Source organism: Triticum urartu, chromosome 6A (assembly GCF_056163025.1).
Source record: "Triticum urartu cultivar PI428250 chromosome 6A, HENAU_Tu73, whole genome shotgun sequence".
Classification (NCBI taxonomy): domain Eukaryota; kingdom Viridiplantae; phylum Streptophyta; class Magnoliopsida; order Poales; family Poaceae; genus Triticum; species Triticum urartu.
The window spans coordinates 19265416-19278296 of NC_141878.1; the positions used below are offsets into that span (position 1 = coordinate 19265416).

General features: G+C 48.7%; 1 protein-coding gene across 1 annotated transcript; it reads left to right on the forward strand.

Moving 5' to 3' along the window:
- Positions 1–5637: 5637 nt before the first annotated feature.
- On the forward strand, positions 5638–6048 carry LOC147963322 (uncharacterized). Its single transcript, XM_087526808.1, has 2 exons — positions 5638–5698; positions 5819–6048. The coding sequence occupies exons 1-2, from the start codon at positions 5638–5640 to the stop codon at positions 6046–6048; spliced, it is 291 nt and encodes a 96-aa protein (XP_087382934.1).
- Positions 6049–12881: the final 6833 nt, after the last annotated feature.

The following is a 12881-nucleotide window of genomic DNA, read 5'->3' on the forward strand; positions in this document are numbered from 1 at the left end:
CTTAGGTCCAGTTTTGGGTTTCTTCTCTTGAGTAGCAACTTGCTTGCCGTTCTTTTTGAAGTTCCCCTTCTTCTTCCCTTTGCCCTTTTTCTTGAAACTAGTGGTCTTGTTGACCATCAACACTTGATGCTCCTTCTTGATTTCTACCTCCGCAGCTTTTAGCATTGCGAAGAGCTCGGGAATAGTCTTATTCATCCCTTGCATATTATAGTTCATCACGAAGCTCTTGTAGCTTGGTGGCAGTGATTGGAGAATTCTGTCAATGACGTAATCATCTGGAAGATTAACTCCCAATTGAATCAAGTGATTATTATACCCAGACATTTTGAGTATATGCTCACTGACAGAACTGTTCTCCTCCATCTTGCAGCTATAGAACTTATTGGAGACTTCATATCTCTCAATCCGGGCATTTGCTTGAAATATTAACTTCAACTCCTGAAACATCTCATATGCTCCATGACGTTCAAAACGTCGTTGAAGTCCCGATTCTAAGCCGTAAAGCATGGCACACTAAACTATCGAGTAGTCATCAGCTTTGCTCTGCCAGACGTTCATAACATCTGGTGTTGCTCCAGCAGCAGGCCTGGCACCCAGCGGTGCTTCCAGGACGTAATTCTTCTGTGCAGCAATGAGGATAATCCTCAAGTTACGGACCCAGTCCGTGTAATTGCTACCATCATCTTTCAACTTTGCTTTCTCAAGGAACGCATTAAAATTCAACGGAACAACAGCACGAGCCATCTATCTACAATCAAGCATAAACAAGCAAGATATTATCAGGTACTAAGTTTCATGATAAATTTAGGTTCAATTAATTTACTTAAATAACTCCCACTTAGATAGACATCCCTCTAATCCTCTAAGTGATTACGTGATCCAAATCAACTAAACCATGTCCGATCATCACGTGAGATGGAGTAGTTTCATTGGTGAACATCATTATGTTGATCATATCTACTATATGATTCACGCTCGACCTTTCGGTCTCCGTGTTCCGAGGCCATATCTGTATATGCTTGGCTCGTCAAGTATAACCTGAGTATTCCGCGTGTGCAACTGTTTTGCACCCGTTGTATTTGAACGTAGAGTCTATCACACCCGATCATCATGTGGTGTCTCAGCACGAAGAACTTTCGCAACGGTGCATACTCAGGGAGAACACTTCTTGATAATTAGTGAGAGATCATCTTATAATGCTACCGTCAATCAAAGCAAGATAAGATGCATAAAAGATAAACATCACATGCAATCAGTATAAGTGATATGATATGGCCATCATCATCTTGTGCTTGTGATCTCCATCTCCGAAGCACCGTCGTGATCACCACCGTCACCGGCGCGACACCTTGATCTCCATCGTAGCATCGTTGTCGTCTCGCCAATCTTATGCTTCCACGACTATCGCTACCGCTTAGTGATAAAGTAAAGCATTACAGCGCGATTGCATTGCATACAATAAAGCGACAACCATATGGCTCCTGCCAGTTGCCGATAACTCGGTTACAAAACATGATCATCTCATACAATAAAATTTAGCATCATGTCTTGACCATATCACATCACAACATGCCCTGCAAAAACAAGTTAGACGTCCTCTACTTTGTTGTTGCAAGTTTTACGTGGCTGCTACGGGCTTAAGCAAGAACCAATCTTACCTACACATCAAAACCACAACGATAGTTTGTCAAGTTGGTGCTGTTTTAACCTTCGCAAGGACCAGGCGTAGCCACACTCGGTTCAACTAAAGTTGGAGAAACTGTCACCCGCAAGCCACCTATGTGCAAAGCACGTCGGGAGAACCGGTCTCGCGTAAGCGTACGCGTAATGTTGGTCCGGGCCGCTTCGTCCAACAATACCGCTGAACCAAAGTATGACATGCTGGTAAGCAGTATGACTTATATCGCCCACAACTCACTTGTGTTCTACTCGTGCATATAACATCAACTTATAAAACCTAGGCTCGGATGCCACCGTTGGGGAACGTAGTAATTTCAAAAAAATTCCTATGCACACGCAAGATTGTGGTGATGCATAGCAACGAGAGGGGAGAGTGTAATCTACGTACCCTTGTAGATCGACAACGGAAGCGTTTGGTTGATGTAGTCGTACGTCTCCACGGCCCGACCGATGAAGCACCGAAACTACGGCACCTCCGAGTTCTAGCACACGTTCAGCTCGATGACGATCCCCGGACTCCCATCCAGCAAAGTGTCGGGGAAGAGTTCCGTCAGCACGACGGCGTGGTGACGATCTTGATGCACTACCGTCGCAGGGCTTCGCCTAAGCACCGCTATAATATTATCGAGGACTATGGTGGAGGGGGGCACCGCAAACGGCTAAGAATATGATCACGCGGATCAACTTGTGTGTCTAGGGGTGCCCCCCTGCCCCCGTATATAAAGGAGCAAGGGGAGGAGGCCGGCCGGCCCCTATAGGCGCGCCAGGAGGAGTCCTCCTCCTAGTAGGAGGGGGAAAGAAGTGGGGGGGGAGAGGGAAAGGGGGGGGGCGCCGCCCCCCTCTCCTAGTCCAATTCGGACCAGGGGGGAGGAGGCGCGCAGCCCACCTCTGGCTGCCCCTCTCTCTCTCCACTAAGGCCCATATGGCCCATTACTTCTCCCGGGGGGGTTCCGGTAACCCTCCGGCTCTCCGGTTTTCTCCGAAATCACCCGGAACACTTCCGGTGTCCGAATATAACCGTCCAATATATCAATCTTTATGTCTCGACCATTTCGAGACTCCTCGTCATGTCCGTGATCACATCCGGGACTCCGAACTAACTTCGGTACATCAAAACTCATAAACTCATAATATAACTGTCATCGAAACCTTAAGCGTGCGGACCCTACGGGTTCGAGAACAATGTAGACATGACCGAGACACGTCTCCGGTCAATAACCAATAGCGGAACCTGGATGCTCATATTGGCTCCTACATATTCTATGAAGATCTTTATCGGTCAGACCGCAAAACAACATACGTTGTTCCCTTTGTCATCGGTATGTTACTTACCCGAGATTCGATCGTCGGTATCTCAATACCTAGTTCAATCTCGTTACCGGCAAGTCTCTTTACTCGTTTCGTAATACATCATCTCGCAACTAACTCATTAGTTGCAATGCTTGCAAGGCTTATGTGATGTGCATTACCGAGAGGGCCCAGAGATACCTCTTCGACAATCGGAGTGACAAATCCTAATCTCGAAATACGCCAACCCAACATGTACCTTTGAAGACACCTGTAGAGCACCTTTATAATCACCCATTTACGTTGTGACGTTTGGTAGCACACAAAGTGTTCCTCCGGCAAACGGGAGTTGCATAATCCCATAGTCATAGGAACATGTATAAGTCATGAAGAAAGCAATAGCAACATACTAAACGATCGGGTGCTAAGCTAATGGAATGGGTCATGTCAATCAGATCATTCACCTAATGATGTGATCTCGTTAATCAAATAACAACTCCTTGTTCATGGTTAGGAAACATAACCATCTTTGATTAACGAGCTAGTCAAGTAGAGGCATACTAGTGACACTCTGTTTGTCTATGTATTCACACATGTATTATGTTTCCGGTTAATACAATTCTAGCATGAATAATAAACATTTATCATGATATAAGGAAATAAATAATAACTTTATTATTGCCTCTAGGGCATATTTCCTTCACCACCTCCCGTGTTAGACGACTTTGCGTGGGTGGCCGAGGGTTTTTAGGCGACTTGGTTCAACCAGTGAGGCGACGCTAGCCACCTAGGTAGGCGATGTGCGGCCCCACCTCCCGTGTTAGGCGAATTTGTGTGGGTGGTCGAGGGATTTTAGGCGACTTGGTTTGACCGGTGAGGTGACGCTAGGCCACCGAGGTAGGCGATGTGCGCCCCACCTCTCGTGTTAGGCGACTTTATGTGGGTGGTCGAGGGTGTTTAGGCGACTTGGTTCGACCGGTGAGGCGACGCAAGTCCTCCTAGGTAGGCGATGTGCGACCCACCTCCCGTGTTAGGTGACTTTGTGTGGGTGGTCGAGGGTTTTTAGGCGACTTGGTTCGACCGGTGAGGCGACGCTAGGCCGCCGAGGTAGGCGATGTGCGCCCCACCTCTCGTGTTAGTCGACTTTCTGTGGTCGGTTGAGGGGGTTTAGGCGGCTTGGTTCGACCGGTGAGGCGACGCTAGTCCTCCTAGGTAGGCAATGTGCACCCCACCTCTCGTGTTAGGCGACTTTGTGTGGGTGGTCGAGGGTGTTTAGGCTGCTTTGTTCGACCGGTGAGGCGACGCTAGTCCTCCTAGGTAGGCGATGTGCGGCCCCACCTCACCACGGTGGTGCCGGCGATGAGATCGGCGCGGGTGATCGACGGCGGTGAGGACGGGGACGTGACAGGATGGACCGCCAAACCTAGACAATCTTGAGGAAAATGAAGTTTGGACAAGGAGCTTCGAGAGGAGAAAGCTTAACTGTGGCTCGGGCATTTCATCGAACACCTCATGTGCATAGGAGATGAGCTAGAGGACCACAAAGCTCTCCCACGGCCGGCCAAAAAACAGAGCGGTGCACTGCTCTGCTCGTAGACTGGGGTATATATAGGCCTCTCTTTAGTCCCGGTTTGTGGCTAGAACCGGGACTAAAGGACCCTATTTGGTCCCGGCTAGAACCGGGACTAAAGGACCCTATCTAGTCCCGGTTCTAGCCATCAAATGGGACTAAAGATGGTGGGCCAGGAGCAAGGCATATTGGTTCCGGTTCGTGTCTGAAATTGGGACCAAAGGGGTCAGACGAACCGGGACCAATGGTCCCCGAGGGCCGGCCGGCGCCCTGGCCTCACGAACCGGGACTGATTCACCCATTAGTCCCGATTCATAGGTGAATCGGAATTAATGCCCTTTTCAGACCTGGACCAAAATTCTGTTTTCTACTAGTGATATCTCTCCCACTCCGTGTTCGTCCACCCCTACGTTCTACCCTCAGTTTTGATTTTGCCCCAACCACATCTGGTTTTTTCACTACTGGTTTTTTGATTTTTCTTCAAAAAACCATCTCAACCACCACACACTTTATTTTTTTTACAAAACCACACGTTTTATTGGCAAATCATATTTTTGTTGGTAACTCAATAGGTGCTGATTTAGTTGGCGACTAAAATCGTTTTCTGGCAACATAAAAGGGAAGGTAATCACGATTATTGCGGACAAAACATTTGCACCCTGTAGTGCCGATTCGGAGCAACTAAGTTTCCATCGATTATCTTGGAATGATAGCGTTGATACAGTGTAAAAGCGCGCCTGATTTCCATCGATCATAACACTTAATTTCCATCCTTATATTGAAGAAGATCATGCCTCCGTGGAGCCAAAACAGTCTGGATTATTGCAGTTGCGACGAACCGCGCTGTCCATGGCAGGTAAATCAGCATTATCGCAGACAAAATATTTGCGGCCCTTATACAACCCCAAAAAATCTGGCAAGCGATCATACATAGCAATCAATTAATACCCGAATGTATGCCGGAGGCTTCATTTCCATCGTTATATACGCGCACAAGATCATGCCCCCGATGCATCAAAAACATCTCACAACAAGCGTCCGCCTAGCTGCTGCCTACTGCTGTGTCGATCACCTCACCGACATCATTCATCGAGCGCACCATGGACAAGCACACGGCCACGCTTCTCCTCATCATATGCCTCCTCGCTGCCGAGGCGCGAGGTAACACGACCTGCTGATTCCTCCCTATATTTGCCATTGCCGTCATTCTTGTTTCGTTTGTTCATCATGGCACTGAATTTCGGCTACTCAATTGCTATCCGTTGCCCATTGCATACGCAGGCCGGATCATCGACGGCGGCGACGAGAAGATTAGTTTGCCCAACGGGCTGTGCGTCCACGAACGAGGCTCCACTGCCTGCAGTGGCGACAGGCCGCACTGCTACTGCTGCCTCCTTGGTTATTATTGCTACGTGTCGATGGACGAGTGCAAGGAAGAGTGCCTTAAGAAACTGTCCCGGTTGCCGCCGCCGGCCTGGAGCGGCCATGGCAACGCCTCCCCTATAGCTTAGCTACCTTTGTTCCAAGAAATGTATAAGCCACGAACGATGCCATATTTTGAAATAAGAAACAAGTACTATAAATCACCGGTTTTTCTTACGGGCAGCGTCATAATTTTTTTTTGCACAATCTTTGATTGCTTCGAGATCAGAACCTACCGCGTGCTTCGTCGCCCGTGTTCTCGTGTTGCTCGGTCACCAAACAAACTTTTTCTTGAAATAGGAGCAAACGATCAGACGAAGGAGCGCAGTAGCGGTCGCATCATCGGCTTCGTCGCCGTCGGGGGAGGTGACTCCACGGTCACGATTGTCATTCATTAGCTGCCTCGAGTCGGAGATGCGGCGCTGGTCCGCCGGCGGAAGTGCCTTCCCTGTCGTAGATCTTCCACTTGACGCCCCACCGGTCGTGGTGGTGCCGCCCTCGATTTCCAGCGCCAACGTATTTTCGGTGAAGGTCTTGATAAAGATCTTCCTCTGATCGCCGTTCAAAGGTAGATCAACGACTGCACGCCAGCCAGCTATCCACCAATACAGCACTAAAGATGGATTGGTGGTAGGTGGCAGCAACGGCCTCATACCCGGCAGGTGTCTTGGTTAAGGAGTGTGCCGGACTGATGGGTACCCCCGTACACGGCAGGCGTCTTGGTTGGGACCTCATGTCTTAGATGTTAGGTTTGGCTGCGAGGTCTGATTGGCATTAGGCCCAGATTTTCAGCGCCTCTTCAATTGGATAGGAGTAACGATAGATGTTGCCTAGACGGTGACTTTAATCTTATTGTTGTATGACTTTTGTAAGGTCTTGTGTGAATAATTGACTGCATGACCGTCCAGATGCAGAGGCCGGAGGTCATCCTCTTTTTCTAAAAAAAGTAGCGTAAAATATTTTAAGGTCATTGGAGAAAGATGCAGAAACAAAGACAATGAAAAGAACATAACTTCCGACTTGGCAAAGTTTGACAAACTTATAGTATGCCAATCAAAGAAACCCTATGTCCCCTCCAGTCAGCACTTACTCCAAAACGATGCCCCTAGGAGGGAGAACGACATCGAAAACTTCGCCATCACCATCGTCCGATCCGGTAGACCCAGATCTAGGGTTTCCTCCGGAACCTTCCGATCAGGTTGACGTGACCTGCAACGATGATGCTTCGAGAAGGGAACGACGTCCAAGATGCCGCCATCGTCCGCCATGACCGTAGTCAGGCGCGATTTTCACCGAAAGCCACGTCGTCCCGATCTCACGGCTGGCTGGAACCGAGCGAAGCCTCGCCACGAAGACGAACGTTGTCGTCGGTAATCCGACGAAGATCCGACATCTCCTCACCGGTCCCTCCACGCATCGCCGGTCGGCAGAAGGCCACCTCGTGGCGGATCCGATCGGGGTTGGATCCGCGGTCGCCGCCGCCACCATCTCCGCGCAGATCAGGACCCCCGTTGGATGGGGCGCTGCCACCGCCGCCGTCCATCTCAGGGACTTCGCTCCGCCGTCTTCTGGCGCGTCGGCCACCGCCGCACGGCAAGGGATCGCCGCCCCAGCCGCCGCCTTCGGATCCCACGAGTAGGGCCACCCTTGCCGCCTCCGATGAGATCTCGTCGCGTCTACCCGCCCAGGTGCCTTCGGCGCCGGGCCCGCCGCCACCGCGGCCCTCGCCGGTGGCAGAGGGAGGCACGAGAAGAGGCCTACGGCGCTAGGGTTCGGGGGGCCCTGGCTTCACCTAGGGGGAGGCAACGCGAGGGGAGGGGCCGTTTACGCTACTTCTTAACTATATTTTTCTGTTTCATTCAGTAGTCAGAACACTAAATTAACCAACTTTGGATTGGCTACAGACGATGTGCTAAATTAGCATTACTAGGAGAATGCAGTTCTTTTATGAGAGAATTTCTTATTTGGCCTTTTTTTAAAATTTGCTTTCCCATTTGGCCCAAAATATAAAAAAAATCTTATTTGACACCTAAAGTAAATTTTGTTCCCTATATGACACTTCTGTCCATTTTAGGCACTAACGGTGTTAAGTGTGAGGTGAAAAGACCATCTTGCCCCTAGTGCATTTTGTAACTATTTTGGATGTAGTAAAAAAGCAATCAGTTCACCCATGTTTTTGGGGTGTCCAATGGATGATGCACATGTATATGTATGCTTCAATATTTTCTTCCTTATGTAATCTGATTTATTTTTTTGCGGGGAAATTTGGGCAGCTTTATTCAACATCAACCGCCCCGGCATCATCCGCCAGGAGGCTAGTTACAAGAAAACTCGGAATAACGTCTAACCAGCAATCTGTAACCTCCAAAGTGCTAACTTGCTTGGCACAAAGGTGGGCAGAAAAGTTTGCTGATCTACACACATGTTGAACAAGGAAAGAAGAAAAACTGCAAGCATGCTCCGCAATCTCGAACAAGATAGGCGCCACCACTGCTCGATGAGCCTGATGCGAGTTCCAGAGATCAACGATCTCTATACAGTCTGTCTCAATGACAACTTTGTCGTAGCCCCGAAGCTTTGCAAAGATAACTCCATCACGAACTGCAAGTGCTTCAGCTACGAGAGGGTCTGTAATACCTGAATACGGTTTACACCAGGCAGCTCTCAGGGCCGTGGAAGATCTAGCCACGCCTCCAACTCCACCTCGCCGCGCTTCCATAGCAATGCTTCCGTCAGTGTTGATTTTTATCCACCCATCATCAGGTGGACGCCAGCCATGCCCTGGAAGCGTTCGGGCATGCTCCCTTGGCAATTCCAACACTGCCAAAGTCTCCCGAATGATTTTCATGGACTGAACTGGGTCAAGAGTACCCTTGTCATGAGTAAGATTATTCCTGGAGGTCCAAATGGACCACATAATAGATACCAACCTTGCCTTATCAGCCTCTGAAAATCTAGGATCACACAGTATATCCTTTCTCCAAATATGTGGGTGTAAATCTGGGCGTTTAACACCCAACAAATCCGGTGCTGCAGTCCAGAAACTCCTGGCATGGTTGCAGTTTAACAGGGCATGCATCAGATCCTCCTCCTCACTAAGACAGATTTTACACTTGCTAGTCGTTGAGATATGACGAAACGTCAATGTACTTTCCACTGGGAGGATTCCTCGCATTACTCGCCACCAAAATACACGTACTCTGGGCAAGACTTTCAGCTTCCAGAGCTGAGACCATAACTGTTTTTCTGTCTCTAAAATTTCCGTGATCGTCCCTTCTTCCAGAGCAGACTGCTCGTTCTAAATCATTAGAGACCGATACGCTGACTTTACAGTATAAATCCCGGTCCTTTCTAGAGCCCAAGCCATATAATCATCACCCCCTCCCCTTCTCAAGGGGATATTAAGAATTGCATCTGCATCGGGGGGTATGAAAGTTTCCCTGACCACTTCAGATTTCCAAGTCCAATTATCAGCATCAATGATGTCTGAAACTGTGTTAATCTGGGCGTTTCCAAGCCTTGAAACAGGAGACATCCTGATGGTATTCGGAATCCACTTGTCCGTCCATATATTAACCATTGTGCCATCTCCAATACGTTTGATCAGGCCGGAGTTCAAAGCTTTCCTTCCATGAATTATCGCTCGCCAAGTGACAGAAGCATGTTTCGGAATAGTAGCTTGCAGATGTTGGGGAACATTGCAGAAAACAAAAATTTCCTACGGTTTCACCAAGATCCATCTATGAGTTCATCTAGCAATGAGTAATCGGATTGCATCTACATACCTTTGTAGATCACGCGCGGAAGCATTCAAAGAACGGGGATGAGGAAGTCGTACTCGACGTGATCCAAATCACCGGAGATCCTAGCGCCGAACGGACGGCACCTCCGCGTTCAACACACGTACGGTCAGCGTGACGTCTCCTCCTTCTTGATCCAGTAAGGGGGAAGGAGAGGTTGATGAAGATCCAGCAGCACGACGGCGTGGTGGTGGATGCAGCAGTCACCGCAGCAGGGCTTCGCCGTTCTCTACGGAGGAGGAGGAGGTCTTGGAGGGGAGAGGGAGGCGCCAGGGGCATTGGTGCGGCTGCCCTCCCTCCCCCCCTCTATATATAGGGTCCCCAAGGGGGGGGCGCCGGCCCTGGAGATCCAATCTCCCAAGGGGGCGGCAGCCAAGGGGGGTGGAGTGCCCCCCAAGGCAAGTGGGGCGCCCCCCACCCTAGGGTTCCCAACCCTAGGCATAGGGGGAAGGCCCAAGGGGGGCGCACCAGCCCACTAGGGGCTGGTTCCCCTCCCACTTCAGCCCATGGGGCCCTCCGGGATAGGTGGCCCCACCCGGTGGACCCCCGGGACCCTTCCGGTGGTCCCGGTACATTACCGGTGACCCCGAAACTTGTCCCGATGGCCGAAATAGCACTTCCTATATATAATTCTTTACCTCCGGACCATTCCGGAACTCCTCGTGACGTCCGGGATCTCATCCGGGACTCCGAATAACTTTCGGGTTACTGCATATACATATCTCTACAACCCTAGCGTCACCGAACCTTAAGTGTGTAGACCCTACGGGTTCGGGAGACATGTAGACATGACCGAGATGGCTCTCCGGTCAATAACCAACAGCGGGATCTGGATACCCATGTTGGCTCCCACATGCTCCTCGATGATCTCATCGGATGAACCACGATGTCGAGGATTCACGCAACCCCGTATACAATTCCCTTTGTTAATCGGTACGTTACTTGCCCGAGATTTGATCGTCGGTATCCCAATACCTCGTTCAATCTCGTTACCGGCAAGTCACTTTACTCGTACCGTAATGCATGATCCCGTGACCAGACACTTGGTCACTTTGAGCTCATTATGATGATGCATTACCGAGTGGGCCCAGAGATACCTCTCCGTCATACGGAGTGACAAATCCCAGTCTCGATCCGTGTAAACCCAACAGACACTTTTGGAGATACCCGTAGTATACCTTTATAGTCACCCAGTTACGTTGTGACGTTTGGTACACCCAAAGCACTCCTACGGTATCCGGGAGTTATACGATCTCATGGTCTAAGGAAAAGATACTTGACATTAGAAAAACTCTAGCAAACGAACTATACGATCTTGTGCTATGTTTAGGATTGGGTCTTGTCCATCACATCATTCTCCTAATGATGTGATCCCGTTATCAATGACATCCCCATGTCCATAGCCAGGAAACCATGACTATCTGTTGATCAACGAGCTAGTCAACTAGAGGCTCACTAGGGACACATTGTGGTCTATGTATTCACACATGTATTACGATTTCCGGATAATACAATTAAAGCATGAATAATAGACAATTATATGAACAAGGAAATATAATAATCATTTTATTATTGCCTCTAGGGCATATTTCCAACAGTCTCCCACTTGCACTAGAGTCAATCATCTAGTTACATTGTGATGAATCGAACACCCATGGAATTCTGGTGTTGATCATGTTTTGCTCTAGGGAGAGGTTTAGTCAACGGATCTGCTACATTCAGGTCCGTATGTACTTTACAAATCTCTATGTCTCCATTTTGAACACTTTCACGAATGGAGTTGAAGAGACGCTTGATATGCCTGGTCTTCCTGTGAAACCTGGGCTCCTTGGCAAGGGCAATAGCTCCAGTGTTGTCACAGAAGAGAATCATCGGGCCCGACGCATTGGGTATGACTTCTAGGTCGGTAATGAACTCCTTCACCCAGACTGCTTCGTGTGCTGCCTCCGAGGCTGCCATGTACTCCGCTTCACATGTAGATCCCGCCACAACGCTTTGCTTGCAACTGCACCAGCTTACTGCCCCACCATTCAAAATATACACGTATCCGGTTTGTGACTTAGAGTCATCCAGATCTGTGTCGAAGCTAGCGTCGATGTAACCCTTTACGACGAGTTCTTCGTCACCTCCATAAACGAGAAACATGTCCTTAGTCCTTTTCAGGTACTTCAGGATATTCTTGACCGCTGTCCAGTGTTCCTTGCCGGGATTACTTTGGTATCTTCCTACCAAACTTACGGCAAGGTTTACATCAGGTCTGGTACATAGCATGGCATACATAATAGAACCTATGGCTGAGGCATAGGGGATGACACTCATCTCTTCTATATCTTCTGCCATGGTTGGACATTGAGCTGATCTCAATTTCACACCTTGCAACACAGGCAAAAACCCCTTCTTAGACTGATCCATATTGAACTTCTTCAATATCTTATCAAGGTATGTGATTTGTGAAAGACCTATGAGGCGTCTTGATCTATCTCTATAGATCTTGATGCCTAATATATAAGCAGCTTCTCCAAGGTCCTTCATTGAAAAACTCTTATTCAAGTAGGCCTTAATGCTGTCCAAAAGCTCTATATCATTTCCCATCAAAAGTATGTCATCTACATATAATATGAGAAATGCTACAGAGCTCCCACTCACTTTCTTATAAACGCAGGCTTCTCCATAAGTCTGCATAAACCCAAACGCTTTGATCATCTCATCAAAGCGAATGTTCCAACTCCGAGATGCTTGCACCAGCCCATAAATCGAGCGTTGGAGCTTGCACACCTTGTCAGCATTCTTAGGATCGACAAAACCTTCCGGCTGCATCATATACAGTTCTTCCTTAAGATAACTGTTAAGGAATGCCGTTTTGATGTCCATTTGCCATATCTCATAATCATAGTATGCGGCAATTGCTAACATGATTCGGACGGACTTCAGCTTTGCTACGGGAGAGAATGTCTCATCGTAGTCAACCCCTTGAACTTGTCGATAACCCTTAGCGACAAGCCTAGCTTTATAGATGGTCACATTACCATTCGCATCTGTCTTCTTCTTAAAGATCCATTTATTTTCTATGGCTCGCCGACCATCGGGCAAGTTAGTCAAAGTCCATACTTCGTTTTCATACA

What these genes read in the sequence shown, in the direction of transcription:
- LOC147963322 (XM_087526808.1), top strand. Translation starts at nt 5,638, where the DNA reads ATGGACAAGCACACGGCCACGCTTCTCCTCATCATATGCCTCCTCGCT. An exon ending in CCTCGCTGCCGAGGCGCGAG is followed by an intron (nt 5,699 to 5,818) that starts GTAACACGACCT and finishes TTGCATACGCAG; the next exon opens with GCCGGATCATCGACGGCGGC.